At 36.4% G+C, this 19,443-nt stretch overlaps 1 protein-coding gene across 1 annotated transcript in view; it reads right to left on the bottom strand.

Moving 5' to 3' along the window:
* Positions 1-441: 441 nt before the first annotated feature.
* LOC149783287 (uncharacterized) overlaps positions 442-19,443 on the bottom strand; it is a 121,794-nt gene continuing 102,792 nt past the window's right edge. Inside the window, exons 2-4 of the mRNA XM_089931520.1 lie at positions 12,543-12,750; positions 1,557-1,700; positions 442-833 (exon numbers count right to left, since the gene is read on the bottom strand). Coding sequence (XP_089787646.1) covers positions 655-833; positions 1,557-1,700; positions 12,543-12,738 — 519 coding nt within the window. The 5' untranslated portion in view covers positions 12,739-12,750 and the 3' untranslated portion in view covers positions 442-654. The remainder of the gene's footprint in view (positions 834-1,556; positions 1,701-12,542; positions 12,751-19,443) is intronic.

Genomic DNA, 19,443 nt, shown 5'->3' with positions numbered 1-19,443 from the left:
GTTGCGAACATATGCATTTAAAACATTAAAAAGCGCTTGTTATTTAAAGTTTTCGAACACAGACGATTCTTACCTATAAGGAGAGACAACTCTTTCTGATTCTCAACGAAGGAACTAATCCTGCTCAAGCTTGTTTTTAATTTATACGCAGTTTGGAACGAATGCTCACTGCCAAAAATATATATTCGTCACGATGCTAGTGTTCATTCATTCGGAATCAGAACGAGGCTCCCATCTCTACTCTACTGAGCCGTCTGTGTCTGAGTACGTCATCAGACAGACAATTCCTCCGCATCAATTTATTCGTTTCAGAACACGCGTGAATCTTATATTTTACTCAGTCAAAGACAATTTTTGGAATCCGCTAGTTCAGCAACTTCAACAACTTAACGAGTGTAATTTCTGCTGACTTTTCGATACAAGATAAATGTATAGAAAACGGGAGTTTTGCACTTGCTCGGACAGCGCAATCTTAATTAAAACAGTATACAGTTGTAATACAGAAATAAAAAAAATTACTCTCAATATATTTTAGTGGAAAATTACTTTCACTATAATTTCAATGAAAAATTAATTTTAATACAATTTAGAGAAAATTTCAATCGTATTACTTTTTATAAAATGATTATGTCCTGATTTAGGTGTTAAAATAATTCAAAGTTCCGTGTATGATCCCGATCTACAACAGAGAAGAAGTAAACTTCCGGTAATGAATGACAAAATGGCTGACGCGTTGGCGAGGAAGAATCCCACGGAAAGATTACCGACAGCCAAATTTTCATCATCCCTGTACTTCAATGCCCATATGATGGTGCCGATGACCTTACTGAGGCCTGTTTGTACGAAACAAATGAAGATTACAATAAAGCTAAAAACAAGTGTGTATTGAAAGAAATAGATTATACAGCAGGTCGAGGCTGATGCTTGTACATTAACTGTTTAACATTATAAAGAGAGACTCTGAGTATTTGACACTCAAAATGTTCAAATATATGACTGTCTTTGCGATACTCAAACATGTAAATTACTTGATTTTTTTGAAAATCATATTTTACAAATGCAAATTCTAAACGGATACAAGTAACAGGGGCTAAAATACTACTTCGACATATTTTTGCAGGTTTTCTGATCGAAAAAGTTGCTTTGTTCAACCATCATTGTGATTACTTCTACTCCGTGGTGGTCCAGGGGTTAACGTGCAAGACGCGTGGACGAAATGTTGATGGTCCAAATACTACCAAATATATAAAACTATTGTTGGCCACTGTGGTATTGTCTTGCGCTAAACATTTTACTCGATGTTCTCGACACTAAATACCATATTTATGTTGCTTTGCAGTAAAGTATCGAACGAAACCAATATTACATTGCTATCGTTACTTGCTTTATTATAATTTAATTAACCTCTTTCATCAGATCATTCAGTTATTCTGAAGTATTCTTTATAACGTATGTTCTCTTGAAGCAGAGAGCGTACACACTTTCATGTTGCATATTGTTTATTTCTTGTTGATTTACTTGAAATAAGGATGATGTAGTATTTTGTTTGGGCTTACCACCAAGAATTGCAAATGGTCCTGACGCTTTTACAGCGATGTTGCTTTTCCGGGCGACGAGTGAGAGCAGAAGGACGAGTACAAAGGCTAAAGAGATGCCACATATGCCTGCCACTACAAACGCTGATGTAACTAATATCCATTCTACAGGAAAAAGAAATCAAATGGATAATTTATGGCAGAGAAATATTACTGCATAGTTCATAAACAAAGAGATTGAGATTCCCTAATATATTTATTGATTAATTGTAATGGTACGCTAATATAGATTCACCGCTTTTATACAATTAACGAACATAATAAAATATAGATTAACAGAAACTTAAGCCATACGAAGATGTAATAGTGAGTACAGTTTATTTAATCACACATAGTACAGTTTATTTACTCACACACAGTACAGTTTATGTATTTACATAAAGTTTATGTACTCACAAATAGTACAGTTTATGGACTCACACATAGTACAATTTATGTACTCACACACAGTACAGTTTAAGTACTCACACACAGTACAGTTTATGCATTTACATAGAGTAAAGTTTATGTACTCACAAATAGTACAGTTTATGTACTCACACATAGTACAATTTATATACTTACACACAGTACAGCTTATGTACTCACACACAGTACAGTTCATGTGTTTACATAGAGTAAAGTTTATGTACTCACAAATAGTACAGTTTATGTACTCACACATAGTACAATTTACGTACTCACACACAGTACAGTTTATGTACTCACACAGTACAGTTTATGTATTTACATAGAGTAAAGTTTATGTACTCACAAATAGTACAGTTTATGAACTCACACATAGTACAATTTATGTACTCACACACAGGACAGTTTCTGTACTAACACATAGTACAGTTAATGTACTCACACATAGTACAAGTTATGTACTCACACAGTACAGTTTATGTACTCACACACATTACAGTTTTTGTACTCACACACAGTACAGTTTATGTACTCACACACAGTACAGTTTATGTACTCACACATAGTACAGTTAATGTACTCACACATAGTACAATTTATGTATTCACACACAATACAGTTCGTGTATTTACATAGAGTAAAATTTATGTACTCATAATGAGTATAGTTTGTGTACTAATACAGAGACAGCTTGTGTACTCAGAGTAATGTTTATATACTCACACAAAATACAGTTTATTTACTCATGCAGAGTACAGTTTATGTACTCACACATGGTACAGTTTGTGTACTCATACAGAGACAGTTTATGTACTCACGCAGAGTACAGTTTATATACTGTCATGCAAATATGTTTATGCACTCATACAGGGACAATTTATGTACCCAAACACAGCAAAATGTACGTATATATATAGAGTACAGTTTATGAACTCATATAGAGTACAGTTTATGTACTGACACGTAAATCAGTGTATGCACTCATACAGGGACATTGTATGTACTCAAACATAGTAAATTGTATGTATATATATAGATTACAGTTTATGTACTCAAACAGAGTACAGTTTATGTACTGAAAGATAAATCAGTTTATGCACTCATACAGGGACAATGTATGTACTCAAACGTAGTAAAATGTATATATATATATATATATATATATATATATATATATATATATATATATATAGTACAGTTTATGTACTCATACAGAATACAGATTATGTAATGACACATAAATAAGTGTGTGCACTCATACAGGGACAATGTATGTACTCAAACATAGTAAAATGTATGTATATATACAGAGTACAGTTTATGTACTCATACAGAGTACAGTTTATGTACTGACACATAAATCAGTGTATGCATTCATAGAGGGACAATGTATGTACTCAAATATAGTAAAATGTATGTATATATACAGAGTACAGTTTATGTACTCATATATAGACAGTTTATTTTCACGTACAGATATAGTGTATGTACTCACACAGATCACAGTTTTTGTACTCATACAGAGCACAATTTATGTACTAGCAAATAGTTTAGTTTATGTATTCTGTCATGTATATTTGATTTAATTTAAATTTGATGTAATTTAGTTGCTTGTTTGCTAGTTCTAAAAGAAATCCATTCCATTACAGGCTATTATAGTGAAATTCTATAAACTGGATTTGACATTTTCCAGATGTTCATTTTCCAGAAGTTCACTTTCCAGAAATTCCGTTCAGTTTGACCTGTGTTTCGTAAACACGAATAATATAAACTTTATTTATAATGCTGACCTAGTTCCTGGCTTTGAATAAAAAATCAGTAAGTGGAAGTAAAAATATATTTATTCTATCTGAAATTAAGATTCAAAAAATGATATCGAGGCCATACTGGAAGTACGTGATGTTAGGCATGTAAAAGGCTTCTATATTGTTTCCGAAACATGATCATGTAACCCTCATATGGGAATCTGTTTTGCGTCTTAAATTAGTGTATAACTATTTTATATAAAATAATTAGTCAGTCGGGCTTTAAGCTAATGACTAGACGTATTTTGTTGTGACTAGTTTGAGTTGAATCTTTATTGTCTCTTCAAATTGTCTGGATTCCATGAGATTATTTTTCCCTGGAAATACTTGTGCCCTGAGACAAAGACAGTTATCGAAATTTACAAAGAATCCAAACATTTGAAAAATATTTTCTGTCAATCAACTAAGAAAGGTTGACACATCAGAATGATCCAAACCACAGCATACGTCATCGCCTTCCATTTTGGATTTCATCGGGATTCGAATTCGGTTTCATTAAGACATTTTATTACTAGGACTTCTATTTTTGTAATCTTTGGAATATTCTTGGATTATTTTTGGACTTTATTCGTAGAATCGTAACTTATTTTCTCATTTTTACCTTCTTTTTGTCGGGGAATAAATTACTTGTTAATTGTTACAAAGCTTATTGTCTTCACTCTTTTCTTTTGCGCTTTGTAAGCGCCTAATCGTAACAAACAACACTGGGCTCTCGTCCATGGGATATATGTGTCTCGGCTAAAATACTTCAGAAAATCTCGGTTTTTGAAAATTGAATTCCTCTATATATATAAAAAAATCCCAATCATTTCATTTTAAATTTTTTTAGTGAAATAGTGATATCAGCAAGCGTTTTTACGATGTCATCAAAAGTGTAAAGCTTTCTTTCAAATCCTACCGGAGAACAATTATTTCTTTTGAAGAAAAAAAATGAATTGATTCAACTTGCCTGAAAATATGATGTTTCTGAGGCAACGGCTTCCTTAACGATGCAAGAAATACAAAATATTTTGGTCCAGTATTTGGTGGAAAAGAATGCTTTGATTTTGATCAGCAAATTTGTGTCAGAATCTGAAGTAAAGGAATTAAAATTAAAATACAAGATAGAATTAAAGTTAAGGAAGCTGGAACTTCAGAAACATAGAGAAGAAAAACAAAGAGAAAGAACAAATGCGATCGGAGAAAAAAAATAACAAATATTTTACAGAAAGAACAACTGCTAATGCAATTAGATAACGAAGAAAGAGAGAAGGAAGGACAAATACAGTTACCAAAAGAACAAATGCAGTTACAAAACGAACAAATGCAGTGACAGAAAGACGAAAACAGATTCAAACGCAGTTGCAAAATTTAAAGATGCAAAACAAATGCAATTAGAAACGGAAGAAACTAAACCCACAGAGAGACAGAGAGACATATGCAAATGTAAATGCGAAGAGAGAAGGAAGAGAGGGAATATCAATTCAGAATAAAAGAAATAGAACTGGCAGGTGAAATGCACGTTCCCACCACACATACAAATTCAAGTTAGTATATACTAAGACTATTTGGTTAGTGCCCCTTTTATTTAGAAAAAATAGTTTCGTTATTTATAAAACGTTGCTGACAATTTGAAATGGCCAAAGGAGATTTGGACTCAATTAGTACAGTGTACAGATTTTGGCAAAGCCCGAGATGCATATTCATCCCTGTCAGTACAGCAGAGTGCTGTCTATGCTTTGGTGAAAGAATGCATCTTAACGGGTTATGAGTTAGTCTCTGCGGCTTATCGACAAAAAATTAAGAAACTATAGAAAAGAAGCTGGAAAAAATCTTGTCGAATTCTCAAGAGAAAAACAGCAGTTATTTGATAGATTTGTGCTTAGCCAAGAAAGTTGATCAAAAGCATGATTTTCAGACAACTTGTATTACTTAAAGGGTTCAAGAACTGTGTCCGTATAGACATTAAAACTTCATGAACATAATGTGGAAACCTTGGACGATGCTGCTCGTGCTGCTGAAGAATATTCCTTTGCTCACAACATTTATTTTGTAAATAAGACTTCCACTCAGCGGTCGTCTGGCAGAAAGTATTTCAGCCTAATACAAGCCTTCTAAATCTGAATCTGGCACAACGTTAAACAAATCACGTTTCTGATAAGATTGATCAAACAACCTCCTCTCTACCTACGTGTACCTATTTCAAGAAGAACGGAAACGTTATTTCTGATTGCTAAAAATTGAAACCTAAGCATTTGGAGCTAGACAGACCTATTCCAAAATATTCTTCCTTCTGAGAAGTCAACGTCACGGTAATGTATCGAAACCAATACATTCGTTGGGTCTAATAAACCCCAGTCTGATTTTATTATGGAAAATTATGAACCATTCATATCGAAGGGTAATATGTTACTATTTGATGATTTGGCCAATTCCATCCCCATATTAAATTTTTAAGGGACACAGGAGCTTTTCACAGTCTTTTATTATCAGATGCGTTGCCTTTGTCTGAGAGGTTTTCTTCTAATGAAAGTACTCTTAGGGAGAAGAGCGCGGCTTTGTGAATGTTCCTCTCCATTGTGTACGTTTGTCGTCAGACTTAGTCGCAGGACCCCCGACAATTGGAACAGTATTCGTTTTACCTGTTGAGGGCATTCATTTACTACTAGGCATTGAATTAGCTGGAGACAAGGTTGTAGATAATCCACTTGTAACTGCCAAGCCTTGATTGGATCGGAAGGTCGATCCTATTGAAATATAATTCACTGAGTTATATCGAGCGTGTGCGGTTACTAGAGCTATGGCAAAGAAAGTACTTGAGAATGATGTTGATCAGTAAAGTATTTCTTTAGCTGAAACATGTATTGGCCTGGCTTATAATGAGGTCACTTTCACTACTTATTTGGATCAATCATAATATATGGATCACATTGATCATCTATTAACTGCTCATTTTCTGTATTCACGGTGACCAACGACAATCACTTCTCGTCGAGCAGGAAAAAGATCATGGGATCTCTTGTTTGATTCAAAGGGCAATTAGTGAAACTGAACCTGCTGAAATACATGGCTGTTATTTCATTAAAAATGAAAATCTTCTGAGGAAATGGAGTCCTCCCGAGGTACCTGCTGGCGCTGAGTGGTCGTTTAACTATCAAATGGTAGTTCCCAAATCATACAGACAAGAAATACTTCGTCTGAATCATGAAACTCCTTTGGCTGGTCATTTAGGGACTACTGATACTTATCCCAATATTTCGACTTACTTCCCTTGGCAAAAAATCAAAAGTGATGTTTCTAAATACCTCATATCTTGTCATACGTATAAAATGGTACACAAACCCAAATCAGAAGATACTGACGGTTCATCTACAACCTATACCTGCATTTGACGAACCATTTTGCAGACTTATATTGATTGTGTTGGTCCCTTACCGAAGACAAAGTCAGGTAACCAATACTAGCTGACCATAATGTGTGCGTCAACAAGGTTTCTAGAGGCACTTCCTTTAAGGAATATTAAACCTAAACCATAGTAAAAGCGTTGATAAAGTTTTTACTCAAAATGGCCTTCCCAAATCTGTCCAATTTAATTAAAGGTCAAATTTTATGTCTGGAATTTTCCAGCAAAGGTATGTACGAATCAGGCATGCAACGATTCATATATTGTGCCTATTACCCTGAGAGCCAAGGGGTTTGGAAAGATTTCATCAGACTTTGAAAATATGATTCGATCATAATGTCTTGATGCTGGTAAAGATTGGGGTGAGGCATTCATTTAATATTATTTGCTGTTAGGGAATCGGTTCAATAATCTTCAGACGTCAGTCCGTTGAACTGGAGTTTGGACACACTGTGCGTGGACTATTGAAGTTGTTGAAAGAGTAACTTCTTTCTAATGAAGATAATGCAATTAACCTTCTCGATTATGTTTCTAATATCAAGTATAAGTTGTCAAAGGCATGTTAGGTTGCAAGTGCGAATCTACACTCTGCTCAGTCAAATAGGAAATTAAGGTGTGATAAAAACTCAAAGGAAATGAGTTTGCAGCCTGTTGATAGAGTTCTGGCTCTCTTGCCAATACCACAAATTATCATCATGCCATGTAGTATGTTCCCCACATAGTTGGAAAGAAAGTGAATTATTTAAATAACGTCAAAAACGTTCCTGGGAGGCGTGAACAAACACAACTTTGCCGCATAAACATGTTAAAAGAATTGTATAGTGAGAGAGATAGCCAAGTTAAACATGCAATTAATTTCGTTTTTCCTGTCCCACTGGATACAGATTAAAGGGAAGGAATAACATCGGACACAACTGATTTTGGAGTGACAATTCTTTGGAATAAACACATTATGAATGATCTGGACCAGAAACGTTCACATTTGCAATAACAATAAAGGAATGAACTTAAACAGTTATTTTTTAATATAAGTCCTTATTTCCAGATGTTCCTACAAGAACAAAGTTTTCCATAATGTTGAAATTGTAAATTCCAAATCTGTGGAGAAAGAAAATTCGTACAGGATGAACCCTCTAAAGCAGGTATACTTGTAAATATAAATTAAGTATATGCTGGAGAATGGTTTCATACAGCCCAGTACAAGTGATAGGAGTTCACAATGTAAGCTTGTTCCCAATCAGATAAAACTTTTCGTATGTGAACTGATTAAAACTTAAAACAAAGGTGAGAAGTGTGACTAAAACAAATCCATTTCCATTTCCAAGAATCAATGACTGCATGGATAAGATCAGAAATGCCAAGTAAGTCACAAAAGTTGACCATCTGAAAGGATTTTGGCAAATTCTACTGATGGAAAGAGCAAAGGAAATGTCGACATTCGTTGCTGCACATTTGGAATGAAAGGTTCTCCAATTAATGTTCAGCGTCTAATGAATATGTTTACCTCTTGTCTAGACAATTGTGATTCTTGTATCGATGATGCCATCATCTATAACGATACCAGGATAGAACATTTAGCAGCAATTCGGAAATCCTTTGACAGACTCACTGATGCAAGTCTGACAATTAATTTATTCAAAGGGGAGTTCTGCCGTGCAAGTGTAACATTTCTAGGAGATATCGTGGGACATGGACAAGCTAAACCTACAGATGATAAGGTCAAGATTATCTTTCAATTCCCTGTGCCTGTTAGTAAAAAGCAACTGATGTGATTTTTAGGTATGGCTGGATACGGTCGGAAATTTTGTTCCAATTTTTCCATAATTGCTGAACCACTGACAAATTTATTAAGCAAGAAAAACATGTTTCGTTGGACTGAAAAATGTCAGAAGGCTTTTGATAAGTTAAAAGCCATACTTTTAAGCGCGCCAATTATTACAGGTCCGAATTTCAGCCAATCATTTAAACTATCTGTTGATGCAAGTGATGTTGGCGTTGGAACAGCATTGATTCAAGAAGACGAAAATGGTTTTGATCAGCATATGTGCTATTTTCCAAACACATTAAAAAGCACCAACTAAATTACTCAAAATTCGATGTGTGTGTGTGTGTGTGTGTGTGTGTGTGTGTGTGTGTGTGTGTGTGTGATTTGGATTTTTAACGCAGCTTTAGCAAAATGTTGTCTCACTCATATCGCTTCGATGTCTGCAGTGTTGCAGTTTATAGTGATGTCTAACAATGGGGCATCATGTCGCAGACATGTAGCATGATGTCCCACCAAGTCACATTATCCTGACACCAGGCCGGCCATGTACTAACACTAACTCTTAATGCTGAGTGCCAAGCGAGGCAGCTGTTATTACCATTTTTATACATCTTTGGTATGACTCAACCGGGATCAAACCCACGACCTCCCGCATCCACTAGGCCACCGGGGCTGTCTCAGTAATCGAGAAGGAATCTTTGGCTTCAATATTAGTATTGCAATATTTGAAGTTTACATTAGTTCAGCTCATTCGTCCATTATTGGTTTTAGTGATCACAACCCCCTTACTTTCATCGGCAAGATGAACAATACAAATCAAAGACTACTAAGATAGAGTTTGTTATTACAGGTAAAATGTGATATTGACATCATACACATTAATGGAGAATCTAACTTAATAGCAGATGAATTTACCCGTGTATACAAACGTATTATTTCATGTACACGTTGCATAATTCATAACAGCTTTTTTTATGTTATTTTTAAACCTCATATATAATTAATATATGGTAAAAAGAAAGCATTGCTATATAAATCTTTCTTATCCGTTGGGGGGGGGGGGGGGATAATATGTGTATTTGATTTAAGTTATATTTGATTTAATTTAATTGTTTGTTTTTAAGTTTTAATCTTTTATTCCATTACGCGATATTGTATTGCAATTTTAAAAACTCTATTTGACATTTTCCAGAAATTCATTAACCAGAAATTCAGTTCAGTTTGACCCGAATATTCTTCGCAAACGCTAATAACATAAACTTTGTATCTAATGCTCGCCTAGTTCTTGGCCTTGATTCAGAAATCAGTGAATTCAAGTATACAACCTTTTCATTTTTTATTCTTTCTCAGACTAAGATTCGTGAAGTGAAATCGAGGCCGTACACATCATACCTCATTGCCTTCCATTCTGGATTTCATCGAGATTCGAACTCAGTTTCATTAGGGTATTTTATTACTAGGACTTCTTTTTTTTAACTCTTAGGTAATTCTTGGATTTTTTTTTTTTTGGATGTTATTCTTAGAAGTGTACGTTCTTTTTCTCATATTTACCTTGGTTTTCTAGGGGAAAAATTATGTGTAGAATTTAACAAAACTTGATGTCTTCACTCATTTCTTGTTACTCTTTTAAAGAGCCGATAACTTAACAATTCACAAAGAGCACCGTTTATGTACTCTCGCTGAATACAGTTTATGTACTCATACAAAGTACATGTTATGTTCTCAAACATAGTACAGTTTATGTTATCACACAGCGCACAGTTTATATACTCATACAGAGACATTTTTATGTACTCATACAGAGACATTGTATGTACTCATACAGATTACAGTTTATGTGTTAAAACCGAACACAATTTATGTATTCACACAGCGTACAGGTAATGTACTGGTACTGAGCACAGTATATACTATTATTGTGTGCAGTGCGTGGTCGGCCATTTAACAACGTAATCATAAGAAACTTGCAGTCCACTAGGGAACCGTGTCAGTGGACAGTTCTTCACCATGTGTGACATGGTCTGAAGAGCTCCAAAGCAACAAGAAGAGTTAGCGGTCTGACCCCATCGGACAAGGGTGACTGCACAACAACCCTGTCCTGTTCGAAATCGGTTGAGTGTGGTCCCAGATGACGTGGAGGGCTGACGCCAGGAAAGCAGACAGATGGTTAAGCTACGAGGGAATGGTTTACGACATCTGCTGAAGACTTCTTAACGCTCCATGCCAAATAGCTGTGATATCCTCCGGCAACGGAAATAACCTTATGGGGCGTCTCGAAGTCAAGCAGACTGCTAGATGTAAGGTGATGTCCATGTACATTGGAAGTACCTCACTGGCATGGCCCTTAGCCAACACTTTTGTGGTTGCTTTCTGGCGACGAATTTTACTGAATAATGGCAGCCATGATAAAGAAATAGGACGAAATTCCTTGAAAGAGTATTAGAACACAGTGTACCTACTCAAACCAAGTAGAGTTTAATTACTCATACAGAGTACAGCTTATGTACTGATACAGAGTACAATTTATGTACTCACACGGAACACAGTTTATGTACTCAGAGTACAGTGCATGAACTCTTACAGAGTACAGCGTATGTACTCAGACAGAGTACAGTTTATGTACTCTACATATTGTAGGAATCTCGTGTCTGGTTGGGAAGCAACATCACCGGATCAATGCAAGCACTTTTTCTCGCTCTTGCCAAACAAGAGACGCCTGAAAATATGAAGACAGTGACATGGAAATATGTATAAGGTACATATATTGATATAGGTTAAGTTTGTAAATACTGCGTTAAAAGCCAACACTGCACGTGCATAAACACACCACATCTAAATAAAGCTATAAGTTAAAACAAGACGGGGTAGATAGATAGAAATGCGTGAACTAATACATAAAAAGAAGCAACGCTAGCAGTAAGAGTGACCAGCCGAACAAACAGACGTACAGCCATATAGACAAGCAAACAAACACATGCATAAGAATTGCAAATAGGTGCATCTTAACAAAACGGCAACAAATCGATTTCTTTCATTGAAAATTTGGTGTGTGTGTGTGTGTGTATCTGTGTGTGTGTGTTTTAGATTTTTAACGTAGCTTTAACAATTCTTAAGCCATATCACTACGAAGTCTTAAGTGTGGCAGTTTACAGTGATGTGTAGCACTGGGGCATTATGCCGCAGACATGTCCCACCCAGTCACATAATCGTGACACCAGTCTGACAAGTCCTAACGCTAACATTTTCTGAGCTGGACGCTCTAACTACTTAGGTCACCGGAGCGGTTTTGTATACATACATACATACATACATACATACATACATACATACATATATAACATTAACGGTACTAATGAAATGAAACGACCTGATTGTGAATGTCATCAATGCGAGGTATAATGAAAACTGATATGAAGACTGCTGAAATGTGATATCGGCGTACAGACTGTAAACACACGTGTGTGTGCGTGTGTGTGTGTGTGTGTGAGAGAGAGAGAGAGAGAGAGAGAGAGAGACAGAGACAGAGAGAGAGAGAGAGAGGAGAGAATGTGTGTCTGTGTGTGTGTCTGTGTGTTCGTATATTTTACCTCTTTTGTGGTTTTGTGATCCACATTTCTGTTGACCGATTATCGAACTGTTGGTGCAGCTTTCAAACAATCCATATTGCAATTCTGTTAAACCGGCATCCACCACCAGCCATTTTGGAGTAGCTATTGCCGCAAGGCCTAAAATAAGTGACACAGCACACGCCGCTCCGGCAATTCTCACCGACGCTCTACTCATAGCTGTTGAACTCTGATAAAATGAAATTAAATATCATTGAATTAAATACATGTTTTAGAGTACATAACAAATTAATGTATTGATTTTATTTTTAAGAATAGCATGTTCTCACTTACGGATCGGGTCATATTAATAATATTGTTATACTGTTCAGTTAAAATCAGTCTCGTGCTGTAGACACCAAACCTTTCGTTGGGCCCCGAGTGGCCGAGTGGTCTAAAGCGCTCTCCGTTACGGATCACTGCCATCTCACCTCTGTCTGCGTGGGTTCGAGTCTTGGATTCGGCCAATGTGGGTATGTGAGAATGCTTGCCAGTAGGTTCTCGTGGGTCGATGGTTCTTTCCGGAGTTTTCCCGGGTTCTTCCTCTACCATTAATACTGGCCGCCACGTATAGCCTATCGTGTGCTGAAAAATGGTGTTAAACCATACAACAACAATAACAACCAAATCGGTCTTATTAAAACGCGATGAACATGCAGCGTGTATTTTGTAGATTAGCTCAACATCTAAAGCACCATATGCATACTATGCAGCCAAGCATGAGTCTTTCAAAATGATTTCCCTATGTCATCAAATTTGTGGTTTCTCTGAATACTTTTTTATTTTCACACATATACACACACACAGTATTAATATTCATGGCTTGGACATGAAATGTATTATCCTGATGCTTATTAATTCACACTGCAACTGAATATGCAATTTGGATTGCATTTACCTAGGCTACGCTTTAAAATGTGTAGACATGTTGGGTGACATCCTATCACAGTTAAACTAGCGCTGAAACAAAATGCGTAAATTGGGTTGCATATAAATATCCGGCTTTGTCTAAATGTTTGCATGACGTTACATCGGTATACATCTCAAATTAAAATGGTCAAAGGGCGATGAGAAACATCCGAATTTGCTATAACCTTAAAAGTGCAAGAGACCCATACTTATATTTTGAGTGGCCCTGTCACATAAAAATTTCGACATAGCTATATGCTGTCAACAATGAACCTTAAGAGGGGTTGGAGTAGAGTTATTTCAGTGCAAAACCTATCGTTTGTACAAGTTATTAATATCAATACCTTATTTAAAACCTGATATGCATTCTTTCCACACAAAAACAAAACAAATATTGCTTTGTTTTTCTTCGTATCTTTAATGTAGACAATATTCAATTTATCTAAAGTCTGACTTACTCCGATGACAATTCGTCAAGACCTAAGGAGGATGGGTCCAGTTTTTATGTACAAATTTAATGCCGCAATCAGCGACCTAGTATAAAAAAATCATAAAAAATCACATACACAAGTGAGGTCAAAAAGGTCCATATTTTTGGATACCTATATGAAAACAAAGCATAAGAATAGTATTCACTTGACCAGAGAAGTTAATGGCAGTTCACAGCAGAAGAGGTTTATGCACCCCAACCCCTATTTTATACCTGCATTTTTCACATCCATTTTTGACAGCATGTGGTGCTCACAGTGCAAACGCAAGCCCTTTCCATGGATGAAAATTTTGAAAAACATTGTCTACTAAATAGTTTGATGCAATTCAGAATAGTTGTCATCCAAGCCGTTTTTGAGATACTCTAGTTGCCTTGAACCCACGTGTCTACTGCTATGAGAGGCTAGCTCTTCTTCCTAGCCAGCTATTGGTATTTCACTATCAACATACTGCAGAGCAACTATGGAAGGTGTACATGCCTGACATCAATTTCAAGAACAACACAAGCCCAAAAACAACGAGTTCATAAATATATCCGTATCTATAAATACTAAACAATAATAGCTGAAAATTTAACATTGGAGAAAGGAAATATCCATTCTAGGGACAAAGGCATTCGAACAATGGAAATTTAACATTACGGAAACCCCTGGGGGATATAGCCTCAAGGGAATTTAACATATGGAAATTGAACATGGTGAGTCTGTATAGCGTCAAGGGGAATTGAACATGGTGGGACTGTCTAGGGACAATGATGGTAGATGGTCAAACACAACAGAGACAAAGACATACATACACTAGTACAAGCGTGAGATTTATATATAAAGCATTACCAAGACCTGAAATCTTGCTGGGGTGTTCAAAAATTTGCATATTTGTAATGAGGCTATAAATAGCTATAATCAAGGAAATATTCAACGACAAAATGGATGTGACTAAAAGTAACGCTAAAATGACGAAATTGTCCCAGAATTTAAAGGAAAATAAACATATCCCCGAAAATTAAGTTACAATGGTTTAGACTAAAATGGATAAAATTAGTAACTACTTACAATATCAACTTGTGTCACGATCGTGGATAAACACCCATGTATCTATTTATAGCTATAATCAGCTAAAATTCCTATGAAATCCCACTATCTATTTATACTACAACTTGTGGGTTATTCCTTTGGAAAATCCCACTATCTTTTTATAGCCTCAGTTTGAGTGACGTTCCTGTTTATGAACTCTAGTACATATGTATAGCTACAACCTATGGAAATCCCCAAGTCCATATTTATAGTCTCGAAATTTCCAGCGTCAGTGACGTCACTGTACTGAACACTAGGGGATAAATGTCAACAGTGTTGCAAGTGGCTGAACTGAATACACGCTACTGCAGTTAGGTAGGTAGAGTGTATCTGATAGGGATAAAGTGAGTTTTTATAGGGATAAACAGAGACCAATACACATCCACACACACACACACAACGTACGCGCGCAGACATACGCACACATACACACACGAACGCATACAAACCCCAAATAAACTATCCACACAAACGTACGCGAACGCATACAAACCCCAAATATACTATCAACACAGAGTGAAGAAGAAAAAGTTTTTTGAAAGCACCTAAGCCCTCTCCTGCAATGACCAACTCTGCCAAACACCTACACCCCACACCCCACTCCCAACACTACAAAACCCATTTAACCCGTTATTTTATGGCATCAGTGTGTGATTTAGGAAACATCAAGACACAAAATGATGGATGAATAGACTGACTATTGTTTACCGACTTGCATGCCTAAAGAGCGTGCGTGAAGGAAAACATCCTTCCATTTCAATTCTAGCTAAAACATGATCCAGAGGGATAGAGAGAGGTGAAAGAGCACAATTTCATAAAGTGTGAGTAAAAACAAAACACGCCATCCTTATTATACAATGTCTAGACCAAGAGACACTTACGTTTTCTTTCTGGTCTATTCTCTTTTAGAAGGTAGTATGAAATTCCACATCAGGGCCAACGCATCGGCTCACATTGTCAATTTTTCCATTTCCATGTCTTTACTGGCACAAGTTCTTCATCATCTTCAATTTCTTCTTCTTCTGAATCCCTCTTCTCTGTTTCGTCTTGTTTTTGTTTCTTCTCTTTTCTCGTAGGGCACTCTGAATTCCAGTGTCCTTTCTCCTGACAACGATATTAGGTATCTTGACTATTGTCTCTCTTTCTTAGACGAAGCAGGTATTCTGGAGACAAATACCCATTTACCTTTGCAGATATAGCAAACTTCATTAGCACTTACACACTTTCGTATGACTCTCATCAAATCAACGACCAAAAGAGTAAGTTTTGTTGCCACTTTCGCATGTGAATTATGCTTTCGTATGACTTTTAGCAAATATTTGACCTGCAGGTCGATCTGTGCTGACTTTTCCATATTCTTGATCGTTTGAGAGCGGAATGAATACTCTGACGCTAAGACACTCTCCTTATATACAGGGACCTGCTGCGTATGAAACCTAGTCAAATGTAATTTTGCAATAAGATGAAACGATTTCATTGAGGAAGTAAAAAGCAATGATGTACCGTATCGCCTCACGCAAAACCTGAAGTGTTAGTTCAAATTCGTGTCAGCGATTTCGAAGACGACATAACTGAGCTTTAATCAATGCTCTCCAATTATGCCACAAAACCACGAGTCCTGATTCACGCCAAAAGAAATTTCGTTCGGTCCATAAAAATTAGTATCACATCCGAGAAACGCAAAAACGAACTTCCAGAAAACTGAGATAGATGCTATAGATAATTTCATCAACAGACTAAACAACATAAATACCGTTACAACAATAGAAAGCCTTAAATCTTCTATCAAAAAGAAATGCATGAAAAAAAAAATAAAGATTAACGATAACTAACCAATGAAACCGAATTTAACAAAGGCAATGACATGTGAAGAAATGCCTCTCACTTTGGAAAGGTAGGCGAATGTACTCTGTCATGCACCATCAACTTTAAAAAAATTATAAACAGAGAGAAACCTGAATTCAAAATTCAGTTGTTTCTTTTTCTTCAAAATTGTTTCGTTTCTTTTTTTTTTTTTTTGGAACAAATCTAAGCACTAATATAGAGTGGAAAAGGGAAAATGCACATACAAGCTTTGATATTTCTGAAAAAATGAGGGGATATTCCTAACGTTCATAACCACCTATATATGCTTGGACTTGTCTGCGACTTATCCCCAAAACAAGATGTACATATTTCTGGTCAAGCTGCAAGTGTGTGCGTGTTTTTGAAAATGGTAAAAATTGGATATACAATTTTCTCGTGAAACTTATAAAGTGAAGAGTCTGTGCAAGTGTCAAAAGCCAAAGTCATATAAGTTTTGTATTTTGTACGGCTTGTAAAGATTTCCACTTTAGAAAATGTGAAGTTTCACAAGTTATTATCACAAACAGAAGTGGAACATAGGGGCTTGCAAGAAAGAAAATAACCCAGACAGTTGGTGTCATCAAGAGTGCTAGAGATGGTACCCGAACTTGCTTGCCTGCTTACTTGAATTAAAGTGATTTTCGCTCTAATGGAGCATGTATCACTGGTTTAATAACGCACCGCGTGATTTTTAATTACTCCTGGGGAAGGAAAGAGAGCCTCATCTCCCAGGCTTTTATGTACTCACAGACTATTTTTAAATTTAGCCACACAGGTGTAGGACTAACTAATCCTTAACAACCTGACTGAAGTTCACATTTCAGTCTGTCTGCACTGTATGGTAACAACGCAAGAATATAGGGATTATTATGCCACACAGTCCTAGAACAAAACAATGCATCACCCGTTGTAAGCCATTTCATTGGCTATACTTATTTTCTTACCGCGTTCGCTTCGAATTGACTTGAGTAGCTATTCAGACAGTGACGAGAATGGCCATGCTTTACTGGGTCTATCCTATAGGCGACTTACATAAAAAATATTTTTAAAAATTAAACTAATGCACGAACAATCGTACCATGGGCCATCCCATGGAAATTGTGTCCATCTTATTGCAAAATACATCAACATTTAATTTAACCGTGCAGATCGCTTGAACAAACCTCTGATAAAATACATTTTGAAAGTGTTGTGTGACACGGATCGCCATTGTCGCTTGGTGTCTGCTTTCTTCTTCGAAAAGAGATCTTTTCGTCTTGACTATAAAAATTTAATTTGACTAAGTTTTACGCACTACTTGAACTCATACATTTACGTTGTAGGTGTAAGCCGTCGTTCTCAGTTTTCTGGAAGTTCGGTTTTGCGTTTCTCAGATGTGATACTATTTTTGATGGACCGAACGAAATTTCTTTTGGCGTGAATCAGGACTCGTGGTTTTGTGGCATAATTGGAGAGCATTGATTAAAGCTCAGTTATGTCGTCTTCGAAATCGCTGACACGGATTTGAACTAACACTTCAGGTTTTGCGTGAGGCGATACGGTACATCATTGCTTTTTACTTCCTCAATGAAATCGTTTCATCTTATTGCAAAATTACATTTGACTAGGTTTCATACGCAGCAGGTCCCTGTATATAAGGAGAGTGTCTTAGCGTCAGAGTATTCATTCCGCTCTCAAACGATCAAGAAGATGGAAGAGCCAGCACAGATCGACCTGCTGGTCAAATATTTGCTAAAAGTCATACGAAAGCATGATTCACATGCGAAAGTGGCAACAAAACTTACTCTTTTGGTCGTTGATTTGATGAGAGTCATACGAAAGTGTGTAAGTGCTAATGAAGTTTGCTATATCTGCAAAGGTAAATGGGTATTTGTCTCCAGAATACCTGCCTCGTCTAAGAAAGAGAGACAAAAGTCAAGATACCTAATATCGTTGTCAGGAGAAAGGACACTGGAATTCAGAGTGCCCTACGAGAAAAGAGAAGAAACAAAAACAAGACGAAACAGAGAAGAGGGATTCAGAAGAAGAAGAAATTGAAGATGATGAAGAACTTGTGCCAGTAAAGACATGGAAATGGAAAAATTGACAATGTGAGCCGATGCGTTGGCCCTGATGTGAAATTTCATACTACCTTCTGAAAGAGAATAGACCAGAAAGAAAACGTAAGTGTCTCTTGGTCTAGACATTGTATAATAAGGATGGCGTGTTTTGTTTTTACTCACACTTTATGAAATTGTGCTCTTTCATCTCTCTCTATCCCTCTGGATCATGTTTTAGCTAGAATTGAAATGGAAGGATGTTTTCCTTCACGCACGCTCTTTAGGCATGCAAGTCGGTAAACAATAGTCAGTCTATTCATCCATCATTTTGTGTCTTGATGTTTCCTAAATCACACACTGATGCCATAAAATAACGGGTTAAATGGGTTTTGTAGTGTTGGGAGTGGGGTGTGGGGTGTAGGTGTTTGGCAGAGTTGGTCATTTCATGTGAGGGCTTAGGTGCTTTCAAAAAACTTTTTCTTCTTCACTCTGTGTTGATAGTATATTTGGGGTTTGTACGCGTTCGCG

This window comes from Sinohyriopsis cumingii, chromosome 14, assembly GCF_028554795.1.
Source record: "Sinohyriopsis cumingii isolate HCF-2022 chromosome 14, ASM2855479v2, whole genome shotgun sequence".
Taxonomy (NCBI): domain Eukaryota; kingdom Metazoa; phylum Mollusca; class Bivalvia; order Unionida; family Unionidae; genus Sinohyriopsis; species Sinohyriopsis cumingii.
This window is presented reverse-complemented; position numbering and strand designations above follow the sequence as displayed.